At 45.4% G+C, this 14,035-nt stretch overlaps 1 protein-coding gene across 2 annotated transcripts in view; it reads left to right on the forward strand.

Annotated features, from left to right (window-relative positions):
• The first annotated feature begins 567 nt into the window (after window positions 1-567).
• trpm4a (transient receptor potential cation channel, subfamily M, member 4a) overlaps window positions 568-14,035 on the forward strand; it is a 58,411-nt gene continuing 44,943 nt past the window's right edge. Inside the window, exon 1 of one of the 2 annotated variants that reach the window (XM_020486122.2) lies at window positions 568-964. In XM_020486122.2, coding sequence (XP_020341711.1) covers window positions 893-964 — 72 coding nt within the window. In that variant the 5' untranslated portion in view covers window positions 568-892. The remainder of the gene's footprint in view (window positions 965-14,035) is intronic. The other variant, XM_020486121.2, reaches the window with a different exon arrangement.

Genomic DNA, 14,035 nt, shown 5'->3' on the forward strand with positions numbered 1-14,035 from the left:
ACAGAACACTACAGTTTGCAGATTAGTTTTCAAATATCCTATAAACCGAATTATAATTAAGTATGTGTTTAATACATTGGCCAAATTCAAATGGCAACAGTCTAAAGGATTCATCCAAATAATTCACACTTTATAATTTATTAATGTATGATCCTGGAATCAATTTAGCCTTTCTGGACATGATGGGTAGCCTAATGTCATTCAAAACTAGGCTACTTTGTCAGTTGACCTATGAGAAAACGCAATCAAACATCCCAAAATGACATGAATTGTTGCTTTTATGCTGGGTGACGTTGGCGACACACTGTTACTTACTGTCCCGAGGTATATCCCAGGACTTCCCTAGAAAATTGTTGCGCCATGATTGAACACCACAAACAATGTTAAACAAAGGTTTATTTGTTTATGATTGTTGTTCCAAAGATAGGAAAAACAGAATCCTCGAGGCAAATGCACTCAAAACGCCCCGGAGCCCGGACACCGGACATTCTTTCCTGCATGCTCTCCCTTCCCATGTAGCTTAATTAACCCTTTGGCCTCCTCCCATTCCCCTGCTCTATATCATAGGCCCTACCATTTCTACACCGTGCCTCGAACATACTGTACATCTTCCTTGCAGATGGGCTCGGCTATAGGTCTATCTATTCACAGCACCAGCGAGCTATGTACACTTCTTGAGATAGATCCTTGTGACTGGTTGTGGGCAGAACGCAGCGCAGCCGGAGGCAGCTACTCCAAATAGTTTTACATCGCTCTGTCTGCAGTGCACATCCAGCAGTGAACCTCAAAACTTCAAAATGGGGTTTTAGCTGTTTCTGTATCGACTTCGGACCTATTCGATAATTATTTTAGCCGCTTGCCGGAGAAGGGCAGAGAGGGGATAGAGTGTGTAATGAACGACACGGATAAAGAGCATGAAGGAGGCAGAGGGAGAAGGGAAACAAGAAAATCCGAGAAAGATCAGGTTTGGCTCATCTATTATAAACACGTGTGAGTTACTCAACTATCACTCAATTCCACATGTTATAAGCCTGTGTCATTTTGGGTAGTGCGCGTAAATGGTACAGTAGGCTACTCACCAAGTGATTCCGTGTTAAATGTTTAACTGAAAGCAGCGGTATAGTGTTACTTCTATAATATAATAAACACGTTTATCCCGAAAGATTACATTTCTTATCTTTGAAATGTATTATACATGTACATCAGTCTGGTTTTAGACCAGGTCATGCCACTATCTCTGCTGCATCCTTAGTTATTAATGATGTGGTTCACTGAATGGATAAAAGGCAACATAGTGCTGCCCTCGTCATTGACCTGTCAAAGGTTTTCGATAATGTTGATCACTAACTACGATTTCAAAGGCTTTCCTAACATCATCTTAATGAACGCAGCTGCCTCTTCATTATAGCTGTTAGATGCAGTTTATCATAGCGCACTGCCCTTAATTACTGGCAACATTTTCAGTACTCATCACTGCATTCATTTTAGTAGAAGCACTTATCCAGAGCAATTAGGGTTACGTGTCTTGCTCAAGGACATATATAGATTTATCATCTACGGGATTCAAACCAGCAACCTTTCTGGTACTGGCCCAACACGCTGAACCGCTAGGCTACTTACCGCCCATACCTGAGACCAGCATTTCCTACCAGAATGTTGTTTGGCCCTCTTTGATGTCGCATTTAAATAAGTCCCACTGCACCTAACATCAAACTTTAGACACGAGTTACCACTTAGGGATGGCTAACTCTGGAAATTCCTTTGGTTTCTACTGAGTTAAATAAGTAAATAAGGTTTTAGTTTTCTTGCACCTTATTTGTGGAACAATCTTCAAAATGTTCTTAAATTTGATGACCTGGTGCCTCTGGGGCAACTGATAGAAAGCTGAAAAAACATTTAGGGTTAAAATTGCAGTACCCTACTGTGGCAGCTTGACCCAAGTGGGTTTACTCAGCTATGTGGAACAAGTGGATGGTCGTCAATTGTCAAAAACAACAGACTAGTTGGAAGAGTGATATCCTATAGGAAAGTGTGCCCACTTTGAAACTTTCCAACCAGACTACCCAGCTAACAATTCTAGGGAAAGAGAATGTTTTTGTAATTTTACCTGTAATGTCCCCCTGATGTTTGAGTGTCCAGTTTTCCATTAGTTAGAGTAACAAAATAACATTTTATTTGTCACATGCGCAGAATACAGCAGGTCACCTTACAGTGAATTACTTACTTACAAGCCCTTAACCAACAATGCAGTTTTAAGAAAAATAAGTGTTAAGAAAGTATTTACTAAAATAAACTGAAGTGAAAAAAATAAAAAAATTAAAGAGCAACAATAAAATAACAGTAGCGAGGCTATGTACATGGGCTACCAGTACAGAGTCAATGTGGGGGGCACAGGTTAGTCAAGGTAATTGAGGTACATCTACAAAGGGGTAGATGTAAAGTGACTATGCATAGATAATAACACAGAGAACAGAGAGTAGCAGCAGCGGTGGTGGGGGGACAATGCAAATAGTCTGGGTAGCCAGCTGTTCAGGAGTCATATGGCTTGGTGGTATAAGCTGTTAAGAAGCCTTTTGGACCTAGACTTGGAAGCGGTACCGCTTGCCGTGCGGTAGCAGAGAGAACAGTCTATGACTAGGATGGCTGGAGTCTTTGGCAATGTGATACCGCCTGGTATAGAGATCCTGGATGGCAGGAAGCTTGGCCGCATTGACGTACTGGGTCTTACGCACTACCCTCTGTAGTGCCTTGCGGTTGGAGGCCGAGCAGTTGTCATTCCGGGCGGTGATGCAACAAGTCAAGATGCTCTCGATGGTGCAGCTGTAGAACTTTTTGAGGATCTGAGGACCCATGACAAATATCTTCAGTCTCCTGAGGGGGAGTTTGGACCATGATTGTGTGTTTGGACCATGATAGTTGTTTGGTGATGTGGACACCAAGGAACTTGAAGCTCTCAACCTGCTCCACTACAGCCCCGTCTATGAGAATGGGGGTGTGCTCGGTCCTCCTTTTTCTGTAGTCCACAATCATCTCCTTTGTCTTGATCACGTTGAGGGAGAGGTTGTTATCCTGGCACCACACTGCCAGGTCTCTGACCCCCTCCTTATAGGCTGTATCATCGTTGTCGGGTGATCAGGCCTACCACTGTTGTGTCGTCGGCAAACTTAATGATGGTGTTGGAGTTGTGCTTTGCCATGAAAGCACAACTCTCTCTCTCTCTCTCTCTCTCTCTCTCTCTCTCTCTCTCTCTCTCTCGGAGAAGGACCTGAGCCCTAGGACCATGCCTCAGGACTACCTGATGACCTGATGACTCCTTGCTGTCCCCTCCCCAGTCCACCTGGTCGTGCTGCTGCTCCAGTTTCAACTGTTCTGCCTGCGGCTATGGAACCCTGACCGGTTCACCGGATGTGCTGCCTTGTCCCAAACCTGCTGTTTTCAATTCTCTGGAGACCGCAGGAGCGGTAGAGATACTCTGAATGATCAGCTATGAAAAGCCAACTGACATTTACTTCTGAGGTGCTGACCTTTTGCACCCTCTACAACCTCTGTGATTACTATTATTTGACCCTGCTAATCATCTATGAATGTTTGAACCTCTTGGCCATGTTCTGTTATAACCCGGCACAGCCAGAAGAGGACTGGCCACCCCTCATAGCCTGGTTCCTCTCTAGGTTTCTTCCTAGGTTCTGGCCTTTCTAGGGAGTTTTTCCTAGCCACCGTGCTTCTACACCTGCATTGCTTGCTGTTTGGGGTTTTAGGCTGGGTTTCTGTACAGAATTTTGTGACATCATCTGATGTAAGAAGGGCTTTATAAATACATTTGATTGATCAGCGAGTACAGAAAGGGACTGAGCACGCACCCCTGAGTGGCCCCCGTGTTGAGGATTAGCGTGGCAGGTGTGTTGTTACCTACCGTCACCACCTGGGGGCGGCTGTCAAGAAGTCTAGAATCCAGTTGCAGAGGGAGGTGTTTAGTTCCAGGGTCTTTAGCTTAGTGATGAGCTTTGAGGGCACTATGGTGTTGAATAATGAGCTGTAGTCATTGAATACCATTCTCACGTAGGTGTTCTTTTGTCCAGCTGGGAAAGGGTAGTGTGGAGTGCAATTGAGATTGCATCATCTTTGGATCTGTTGGGCTGGTATGCAAATTGGAGTGGGTCTAGGGTTTGTGGGATAATGGTGTTGATGTGAGCCATGACAAGCATTTCAAAGCATTTCATGGGTACATTTAGTCATTTAGGCAGGTTACCTTGGCGTTTTTGGCACAGAGACTATGGTGGTCTGCTGGTTAGTATTACAGACTCGGTCAGGGAGAAGTTGAAAATGTCAGTGAAGACACTTGCCAGTTGGACAGCGCATGCTCGGAGTACACGTTCAGGTAATCCCTCTGCCCCTGTGGCCTTGTGAATGTTGCCCTATTTAAAGGTCTTACTCACATCGGTTACGGAGAGCGTGAGCACACAGTCATCCGGAACAGCTGATGCTCTCATGCATGCATGCTTCAGTGTTGCTTGCCTCGAAGCGAGCATAAAAGTAATTTAGCTCGTCTGGTAGGCTCATGTCACTGGGCAGCTCGCTCGCGGCTGTGCTTCCCTTTGCAGTCCGTAATAGTTTGCAAATCCTGCCACATCCAACGAGTGTCGGAGCCTGTGTGGTATGATTAAATCTTAATCCTGTCTTGACCCTTTGCCTCTGATGGTTTGTTGTAGGGCATAGCAGGATTTTTTATAAGTGTCTGGGTTAGTGTCCCGCTCCTTGAAAGCGGCAGCTCTACTCTTTAGCTCAGTGAGGATGTTGCCTGTAATCCATGGTTTCTGGTGGGAGTATGTACAGTTGAAGTCATTAAAACTTGTTTTTCAACCACTCCACAAATTTCTTGTTAACAAACTATTGTTTTGGCAAGTTGGTTAGGACATCTACTTTTCCAACAATTGTTTACGGACAGATTATTTCACTTATTCACTGTATCACAATTCCAGTGGGTCAGAAGTTTACATACACTAAGTTTACTGTGCCTTTAAACAGCTTGGAAAATTCCAGAAAATGTCATGGCTTTAGAAGCTTCTGATAGGATAATTGACATAATTTGAGTCAATTGTAGGTGTACCTGTGGATGTATTTCAAGGCCTACCTTCAAACTCAGTGCCTCTTTGCATGACATCATGGGAAAATCAAAATAAATCAGCCAAGACCTCAGAAAAATAATTGTAGACCTCCGCATGTCTGGTTCATCCTTGGGAGCAATTTCCAAACGCCTGAATGTACCACGTTCATCTGTCCAAAAATGTGTACGCAAGTATTAACACCATGGGGCCACGCAGCCATCATACCGCTCAGGAAGGAGACGTGTTCTGTCTCCTTGAGATGAACGTACTTTGGTGCGAAAAGTGCAAATCAATCTCAGAACAACAGCAAAGAACCTTGTGAAGATGCTGGAGGAAACAGGTACAAAAGTATCTATATCCACAGTAAAACGAGTCCTATAGTGACATAATCTGAAAGGCCGCTCAGCAAGGAGAGGCCACTGCTCCAAAAAAATGCTAAAAAAGCCAGACTACGGTTTGCAACTGCACAATCGGGACAAAGATTGTACTTTTTGGAGAAATGTCCTCTGGTCTGATGAAAACAATTGAACTGTTTGGCCATAATGACCATTGTTATGTTTGGAGGAAAAAGGGGGAGGCTTGCAAGCCAAAGAACACCATCCCAACCGTGAAGCATGGGGGTGGCAGTATCATGTTGTGGGGGTGCTTTGCTGCAGGAGGTACTGGTGCACTTCACAAAATAGATGGCATCATGAGGGAGGAAAATTATGTGGATATGTTGAAGTAACATCTCAAGACATCAGTCAGGAAGTTCAAGCTTGGTAGCAAATGGATCTTCCAAATGGACAATGACCACAAGCATACTTCCAAAGTGACCCAAGTTAAACCATTTAAAGGCAATGCTACCAAATACTAATTGAGTGTATGTAAATGTCTGACCCACTGGGAATGTGATGAAAGAAATCAATCATTCTCTCTACTATTATTCTGACATTATTATTATTATTATTCTTCACATTCTTAAAATAAAGTGGTGATCTTATCTGACCTATGACAGGGAATTTTTACTAGGATTAAATGTCAGGAATTGTGAAAAACTGAGTTTAAATGTATTTGGCTAAGGTGTATTTGAACTTCAGACTTCACGTACGTTCCCTGTTGGGATGCATCAATGTACTTATTGATGAAGCCAGTGACTGATGTGGTGTACTCCTCAATGCCATCGGAAGAATCCCGTGAACATATTCCAGTTTGTGCTTGCAAAACAGTCCTGTAGCTTAGCAAGTACAGGGTTCAATTCTCGGGCCGACTCTTTTCTCTGTATATATCAATGATGTTGCTCTTGCTGCGGGCGATTCCCTGATCCACCTCTACGCAGACGACACCATTCTATATACTTCCGGCCCGTCCTTGGACACTGTGCTATCTAACCTCCAAACGAGCTTCAATGCCATACAACAATCCTTCCGTGGCCTCCAACTGCTCTTAAACGCTAGTAAAACCAAATGCATGCTTTTCAACCGATCGCTGCCTGCACCCGCATGCCCGACTAGCATCACCACCCTGGATGGTTCCGACCTTGAATATGTGGACATCTATAAGTACCTAGGTGTCTGGCTAGACTGTAAACTCTCCTTCCAGACTCATATCAAACATCTCCAATCGAAAATCAAATCAAGAGTTGGCTTTCTATTCCGCAACAAAGCCTCCTTCACTCACGCCGCCAAACTTACCCTAGTAAAACTGACTATCCTACCGATCCTCGACTTCGGCGATGTCATCTACAAAATTGCTTCCAACACTCTACTCAGCAAACTAGATGCAGTTTATCACAGTGCCATCCGTTTTGTCACTAAAGCACCTTATACCACCCACCACTGCGACTAGTCGGCTGGTCGCCAGACCCACTGGCTCCAGGTCATCTACAAGTCCATGCTAGGTAAAGCTCCGCCTTATCTCAGTTCACTGGTCACGATGGCAACACCCATCCGTAGCACGCCAAAGCCACGCTAAAGCCAACACCTCATTTGGCCGCCTTTCGTTCCAGTACTCTGCTGCCTGTGACTGGAACGAATTGCAAAAATCGCTGAAGTTGGAGACTTTTACCTCCCTCACCAACTTCAAACATCTGCTATCTGAGCAGCTAACCGATCGCTGCAGCTGTACATAGTCTATTGGTAAATAGCCACCCATTTTCACCTACCTCATCCCCATACTGTTTTTATTTATTTACTTTTCTGCTCTTTTGCACACCAATATCTCTACCTGTACATGACCATCTGATCATTTATCACTCCAGTGTTAATCTGCAAAATTGTAATTATTCGCCTACCTCCTCATGCCTTTTGCACACAATGTATATAGACTCCCCTTTTTTTCTACTGTGTTATTGACTTGTTAATTGTTTACTCCATGTGTAACTCTGTGTTGTCTGTTCACACTGCTATGCTTTATCTTGGCCAGGTCGCAGTTGCAAATGAGAACTTGTTCTCAACTAGCCTACCTGGTTAAATAAAGGTAAAAATAAAAAAAATAAAAAATCTGCGTCGTCTGACCACTTCCGTATGGAGCGAGTCACTGGTACTTCCTGCTTTAGTTTTCGCTTGCAAGAATCAGGAGGATAGAGATATGGTCAGCCAAATGGAGGGCGAGGAGAGCTTTGTATGCTTTTCTGTGTGTGGAGTAAAGATGGTCTAGAGTTTTTTATCCTCTGGTTGCTCTTATATGCGGTCTTAGTGCCAGCATCGGTTTGGTAAATAGTGTGGTCTACAGCGTATCATGAGATACTCTACCTCAGGCGAACAAAACCTTGAGACTTCCCTAATATTAGATTTTGTGCACCAGCTGTTATTTACAAATAGATACAGACCACCACCCTTTGTCTTACAGGCAGCTGTTCTATCTTGCCGATGCGCCGAAAACCCAGCCAGCTGTATTTTATCCATGTCGTCGTTCAGCCAAGACTCTGTGAAACATAAGAGATTACAGTTTTTAATGTCCTGCTGATAGGATAGTCTTGATCGGAGCTCATCCATTTTATTATCCAATGATTGCACGTTGGCTAAAAGGACTGATGGTAGAGGCGGATTACACACTCATCGTCGGATCCTTACAAGGCACCCCGACCTACGTCCCCTATATCTCTGTCTTTTCTTCATGCAAATGATGGGGATGTGGGCCTTGGTAGAATTAGGATAACATTCTCTTAATGTCAAACAAAACTTACCCAGAACATGGTAACCATGTTCTCAGAATATCCAATGTTAATGTTATAGACATATTTCATGGGACATTGCAAGAACATTTATGTCCAGTTGTCTGTTGTAAACTTGTTGTAACTTAGCTTACTTGTTTGTTTTATTTATTTGGTGAATTATCAATCGTTGTGACAGTTACTTACAGACCATCTGTGTAGTCTTCTTCTAGGTAAATGCCTACAGGCCTAGCCCTAGGTACAGGCCTACGGTTATGTTCTTAAACCAGATTTTGTATGACTATTGTATTTATTTGTCGATGTTGAACTATATTATGAGTGGCAATGGCGGAAGAATGACCGTCAGTGTTGTTGTAAATACAGACCGCTCCTATGACATGCGCGTCTCAAGCCGCCAGAGCAGGCTAGTCCATCCTTCTCAGGACAAGAGGGGTAGGACACGCAACTCATTTAAGCTGCACAGCAGCAGGAACTGTCCGGCAAACAAAGTGGTAAAAAAACATGACTTGTAGGCCCCTCTGCCCTCTTGACATATAAACGTATGGAAGCCTCTCACAAACTAAACCTAAGAATTAAAATAATACCATAGTCTGTCATAGTCACCGACGTCTTGCTTCCAGACAAACTTAACACCTTCTTTGCCCACTTTGAGGATAATACAGTGACACCGACGCGGCCCCCTACCAAGGACTGTGGGCTCTCCTTCTCCATGGCCAACATGAGTAAGACATTTAAATGTGTTAACCCTCGCAAGGCTGCCGGCTCAGATGACATCCCTAGCTGCATCCTCAAAGCATGTGCAGACCAGCTGGCTGGTGTGTTTACGGACATATCCAATCTCACCCTATCCCAGTCTGCTGTCCCCACATGCTTCAAGATGGCCACCATTGTTCCTGTACCCAAGAAGGCAAAGGTAACAGAACTAAATGACAGCGCAACAGCGCCTCTTCAACTTCAGGAGGCTGAAGAAATTTGGCTTAAGGTCACAGTTATGAAATCTTAGGACACTAAAGATACCTTTCTACTGACTCTGAAAAAAAAAAAAAAGAAAGATGCCCAGGGTCCCTGCTCATCTGCATGAACGTGCCTTAGGCATGCTGCAAAGAGGCATGAGGACTGCAGATGTGGCCAGGGCAATAAATTGCAATGTCCATACTATGAGACACCTAAGACAGTGCTACAGTGAGACAGGACAGCTGATCATCCTCGCAGTGGCAGACCATGTGTAACAACACCTGCACAGGATCAGTACATCTGAACATCACACCTGCGGGACAGGTACAGGATGGCAACAACAACTGCCCGGCTTACAACAGGAACGCACAATCTCTCCATCAGTGCTCAGACAGTCTGCAATAGGCTGAGAGAGGCTGGACTAAGGGCTTGTAGGTCTGTTGTAAGACAGGTCCTCACCAGAAATCCCCGGCAACAACGTCGCCTATGGGCACAAACCCACCGTCGCTGGACCAGACAGGACTGGAAAAAAGTGCTCTTCACTGACGACTCGCGGTTTTGTCTCACCAGGGGTGATGGTCAGATTCGCGTTTATCATAGAAGGAATGAGCGTTACACCGAGACCAGTACTCTGGAGATACTGAATGTTACTTTTGATTTTGACCCCCCCCCCCCTTTGTTCAGGGACACGTTATTACATTTCTGTTAGTCACATGTCTGTGGAACTTGTTCAGTTTATGTCTCAGTTGTTGAATCTTGTTATGTTCATACAAATATTTACACGTTAAGTTTGCTGAAAATAAACGCAGTTGACTGTGAGATCACGTTTCTCTTTTTGTTGAGTTTAGGTAGAGTTATTAAAGTGACTATGCATAGATAATAACAACAGAGACTATCAGCAGCGTAAAGGGGGGGAGGTGGCCATCTTGAATGCAAATAGTCTGGGTGGCCATTTGATTAGATTTTCAGGAGTCTTATGGCTTGGGGGTAGAAGCTGTTTAGAAGCCTCTTGGACCAAGACTTGGCGCTCCGGTACCGCTTGCCGTGCAGTAGCAGAGAGAACAGTCTATGACTACGGTGACTGAAGTCTTTGACAATTTTTAGGGCCTTCCTCTGACACCGCCCGGTATAGAGGTCCTGGATGGTAGGAAGCTTGGCCCAACTGATGTACTGGGCCCTACACACTACCCTCTGTAGTGCCTTGTCTGGTGAGTATGCAGGCCATGGAGGAACTGTGACATTTTCAGCTTCCAGGAGTTGTGTACAGATTCTTGCGACATGGGGCCATGCATTATCATGCGGAAACTTAAAAAAAAAACTTTATTTAACTAGGCAAGTCAGTTAAGAACAAATTCTTATTTACAATGAAGGCCTACCCTGGCCAAACCCTAACCTGGACGGCGCTTGGTCAATTGTGCACCGCCCTATGGGACTCCCAATCACAGCCGGTTGTGATACAGCCTGGAATCGAACCAGGGTATGTAGTGACACCTCTAGCACTGAGGTGCAGTGCCTTAGACTGCTGCGCCACTTGGGAGCCCAGATGAGGTTATGGTGGCGGGTGAATGGCGCGACAAAGAGCCTCAGGATCTCGGCACGGTATCTCTGTGCATTCAAATTGCCATCAATAAAACGCAATTGTGTTCGTGGTCCGTAGTTTATGCCTGTTTATGCCTGCCATTACAGTTGCAACCGGGATTCATCTGCGAAGAGCTCACATCTCCAGCATGCCAGTGGTCATCGAAGGTGAGAATTTGCCCACTGAAGTTGGTTGCGACATTGAACTGCAATCAGGTTAAGACCCTGGTGAGGACGACTAGCACACAGATGAGCTTCCCTGAGATGGTTTATCAGAGTTTGTGCAGAAATTCTTTGGTTGTGCAAACCCAGTTTCATCAGCTGTGGAGGTTCTGGACTGGCATGATTACAAGTGGTCTACGGATGTGAGGCTGGTTGGACGTATTGCCAAATTTTCTAAAACAACGTTGGAGGTGGCTTATGGTAGAGAAATGAACATTTTAATTATATTTCAACAGCTCCGGTGGCTATTCCTGCAGTCAGCATGCCAATTGCACGCTCCCTCAAAACTTCAGAAATCTGTGGCGTTGTGTGACTGTGACTGTCTGTGGTGTTGTGTGACTGTCCGGACTGTGAAACATCGCCGGAAGCTCTGGACTGGGAACTGTCGCCGGAAGCTCTGGACTGGGAACTGTCGCCAGAAACTCTGGACTGGGAACTGTCGCCGGAAGCTCTGGACTGGGAACTGTCGCCGGAACCTCTGGACTGAGAACTGTCGCCGGAAGCTCTGGACTGTGGAGGCGCACTGGAGGTCTGATGCGTGGGACCGGTACAGGTGGCACCGGGCTGATGACATGCACCTCAGGGTGAGTGCGGAGAGGAGGCACAGGACTTACTGGACTGTGGAGGCACACTGGAACCCTGATGCGTGGAACCGGTATAGGTGGCACCGGGCTGATGACATGTACCTCCGGGTGAGTGCGGAGAGGAGGCACAGGACTTACTGGACTGTGGATGCGCACTGGAGACCTGATGCGTGAGACCGGTACAGGTGGCACCGGGCTGATGACACGCACCTCAGGGTGAGTGCGGAGAGGAGGCACAGGACTTACTGGACTGTGGAGGCACACTGGAACCCTGATGCGTGGAACCGGTATAGGTGGCACCGGGCTGATGACATGCACCTCAGGGTGAGTGCGGAGAGGAGGCACAGGACGTACTGGACTGTGGAGGCGCACTGGAGACCTGGAGCATAGATCTGGCACAATGCGTCCTGGCTGGATCCTCACTTTATCTCGATGCGTGCGGGGCGCTGGCACAGGATGCACTGGGCTGTGAAGGTGTACTGGCGATACAGTACGTAGAGACGGCACAGGATATCCTGGTCCGAAGAGGTGTACTGGAGACCAGGAGCGCTGAGCCGGCGCAACCCGTCCTGGCTGGATGCCCACTCTAGCGCGGCAAATGTGGGGTGCTGGAATAGAGCGCATCGGGCTATGAATGCACACTGGAGACACTGTGCGCATCACTGCATAACACGGTGCCTGACCAGTCACAAGCTCCCCACGGTAAGCACGAGGAGTTGGCTCAGGTCTAAACCCTACCTCTGCCAATCTCCCCGTGTGCCCCCCCAAAAAATATTTTGGGGCTGCCTCTCGTGCTTGCCTCGTTGGTAATACTCCTCGGAACGTTGCCGTTCCGCTTTCGCTGCCTCAATTTCCTCCCTCGGACGGCGATACTCCCCAGCCTGTGTCTAGGATCTCCTCCCAAGTCCACTCCTCCTGTACACGCTGCTTGGTCCATTTGTGGTGGGATCTTCTGTCACGCTTGTCGTATGAGTGAGACAAAGGCGCAGCGTGAATAGAGTTCTACATATTTTTTATGAACTGAAACTCAACAAAACAACAAACAATCAAACGAACCGTGAACTACTAGTGTGCATACAGGCACCTAACTGTAGACAAGATCCCACACTAGAAAATGGGAAAACGGGCTAAATATGATCCCCAATCAGAGACAACGATAAACAGCTGTCTCTGATTGGGAACCATATCAGGCCAACATAGACATACAAAACCCCTAGAAGTATGAAAACCCTAGACATACAAAAAACCCTAGAGTACCTACCCTAGTCACACCCTGACCTAACCAAAATATATAGAAAACAGAGATATCTAAGGTCAGGGCGTGACAGTGACAAAACTCCACATTTTTGGGTGGCCTTTTATTGTCCCCAGCACAAGGTGCACCTGTGTAATGATCATACTGTTTAATCAGCTTCTTGATATGCCACACCTGTCAGGTGGATAGATGATCTTGGTGAAGGAGAAATGCTCAGTAACATGAATGTAAACCAAATGTGAGAGAAATAAGCTTTTTGTGCATATGAAAAATGTCTGGGATAATTTATTTCAGCTCATGAAACACTTTACATGTTGTCTTTATATTTTTGTTCAGTGTAGTTTCCAACTTATTTTGAGCAATAAAAAACAAAGAATATGCCTAGGCCTATTCAGAGAGATAAGCATCAATCGGTCCTCTTGCTTGCTGAAAGGCTATGAAATAGACTACAACTGTGGCAATGAACTAGCGGGGAAGTTTGAATGGCGAGAGCAACATGTAGCTCTGGTGTGATGTGATCACATTGGCTAAGTTGATACATTGCTGCACGGATGCATTTCAAATGTAAAAAACTGGCAGTGAAAAATGCATTCGTTCATTCACACAACGAACCCACAGACCTTTCAGTGGCCATGCGCGAATAACAATTTATATTGGTCAACAGCCTATTTTCGGATGTCAAAAGACGGCCAAATCAAACCTGTTCGAATAAATAGTTGACGGATTGCAGCAGGGCGATATTTTGCCCATTGGTGTTAGCTGTGTCATAAACAAGATGTTCTCGTAATTTGTTTCGTCCGAGTTATTCAGATTAAAATAATGGAGGTCCCTCTTGTCTTGACCAATTTTGGTAAAATCCTCCTTTAGTTTTACTGCCCTTCCCCCCCTCTTGTTTGGAATAACCTGCAAAATTCCTTGCATCTTTATTCCCTCGTGCTGGGAGGGCAGTTTAGGACTCAGGTGTTAAAGGAGAATGTTCCTATTTCTGAAGTAAATCTCTTGTTTTGATGTAAATGACATGTTATAGAAGGATCTAGACACTTTTTTTTGTGTTTTGGCTTATGTCGTGGAAGTTACCACTAAGGACTCCAAGTCAAAGCTAAATTAGCATGTCTTTATTATCACGGCCGGAGAGGTTACAACCAACCTAATTCTCAAAGTACAAGTCTGTCAGAACCTCTGA

This window comes from Oncorhynchus kisutch, linkage group LG6, assembly GCF_002021735.2.
Source record: "Oncorhynchus kisutch isolate 150728-3 linkage group LG6, Okis_V2, whole genome shotgun sequence".
Lineage (NCBI taxonomy): Eukaryota > Metazoa > Chordata > Actinopteri > Salmoniformes > Salmonidae > Oncorhynchus > Oncorhynchus kisutch.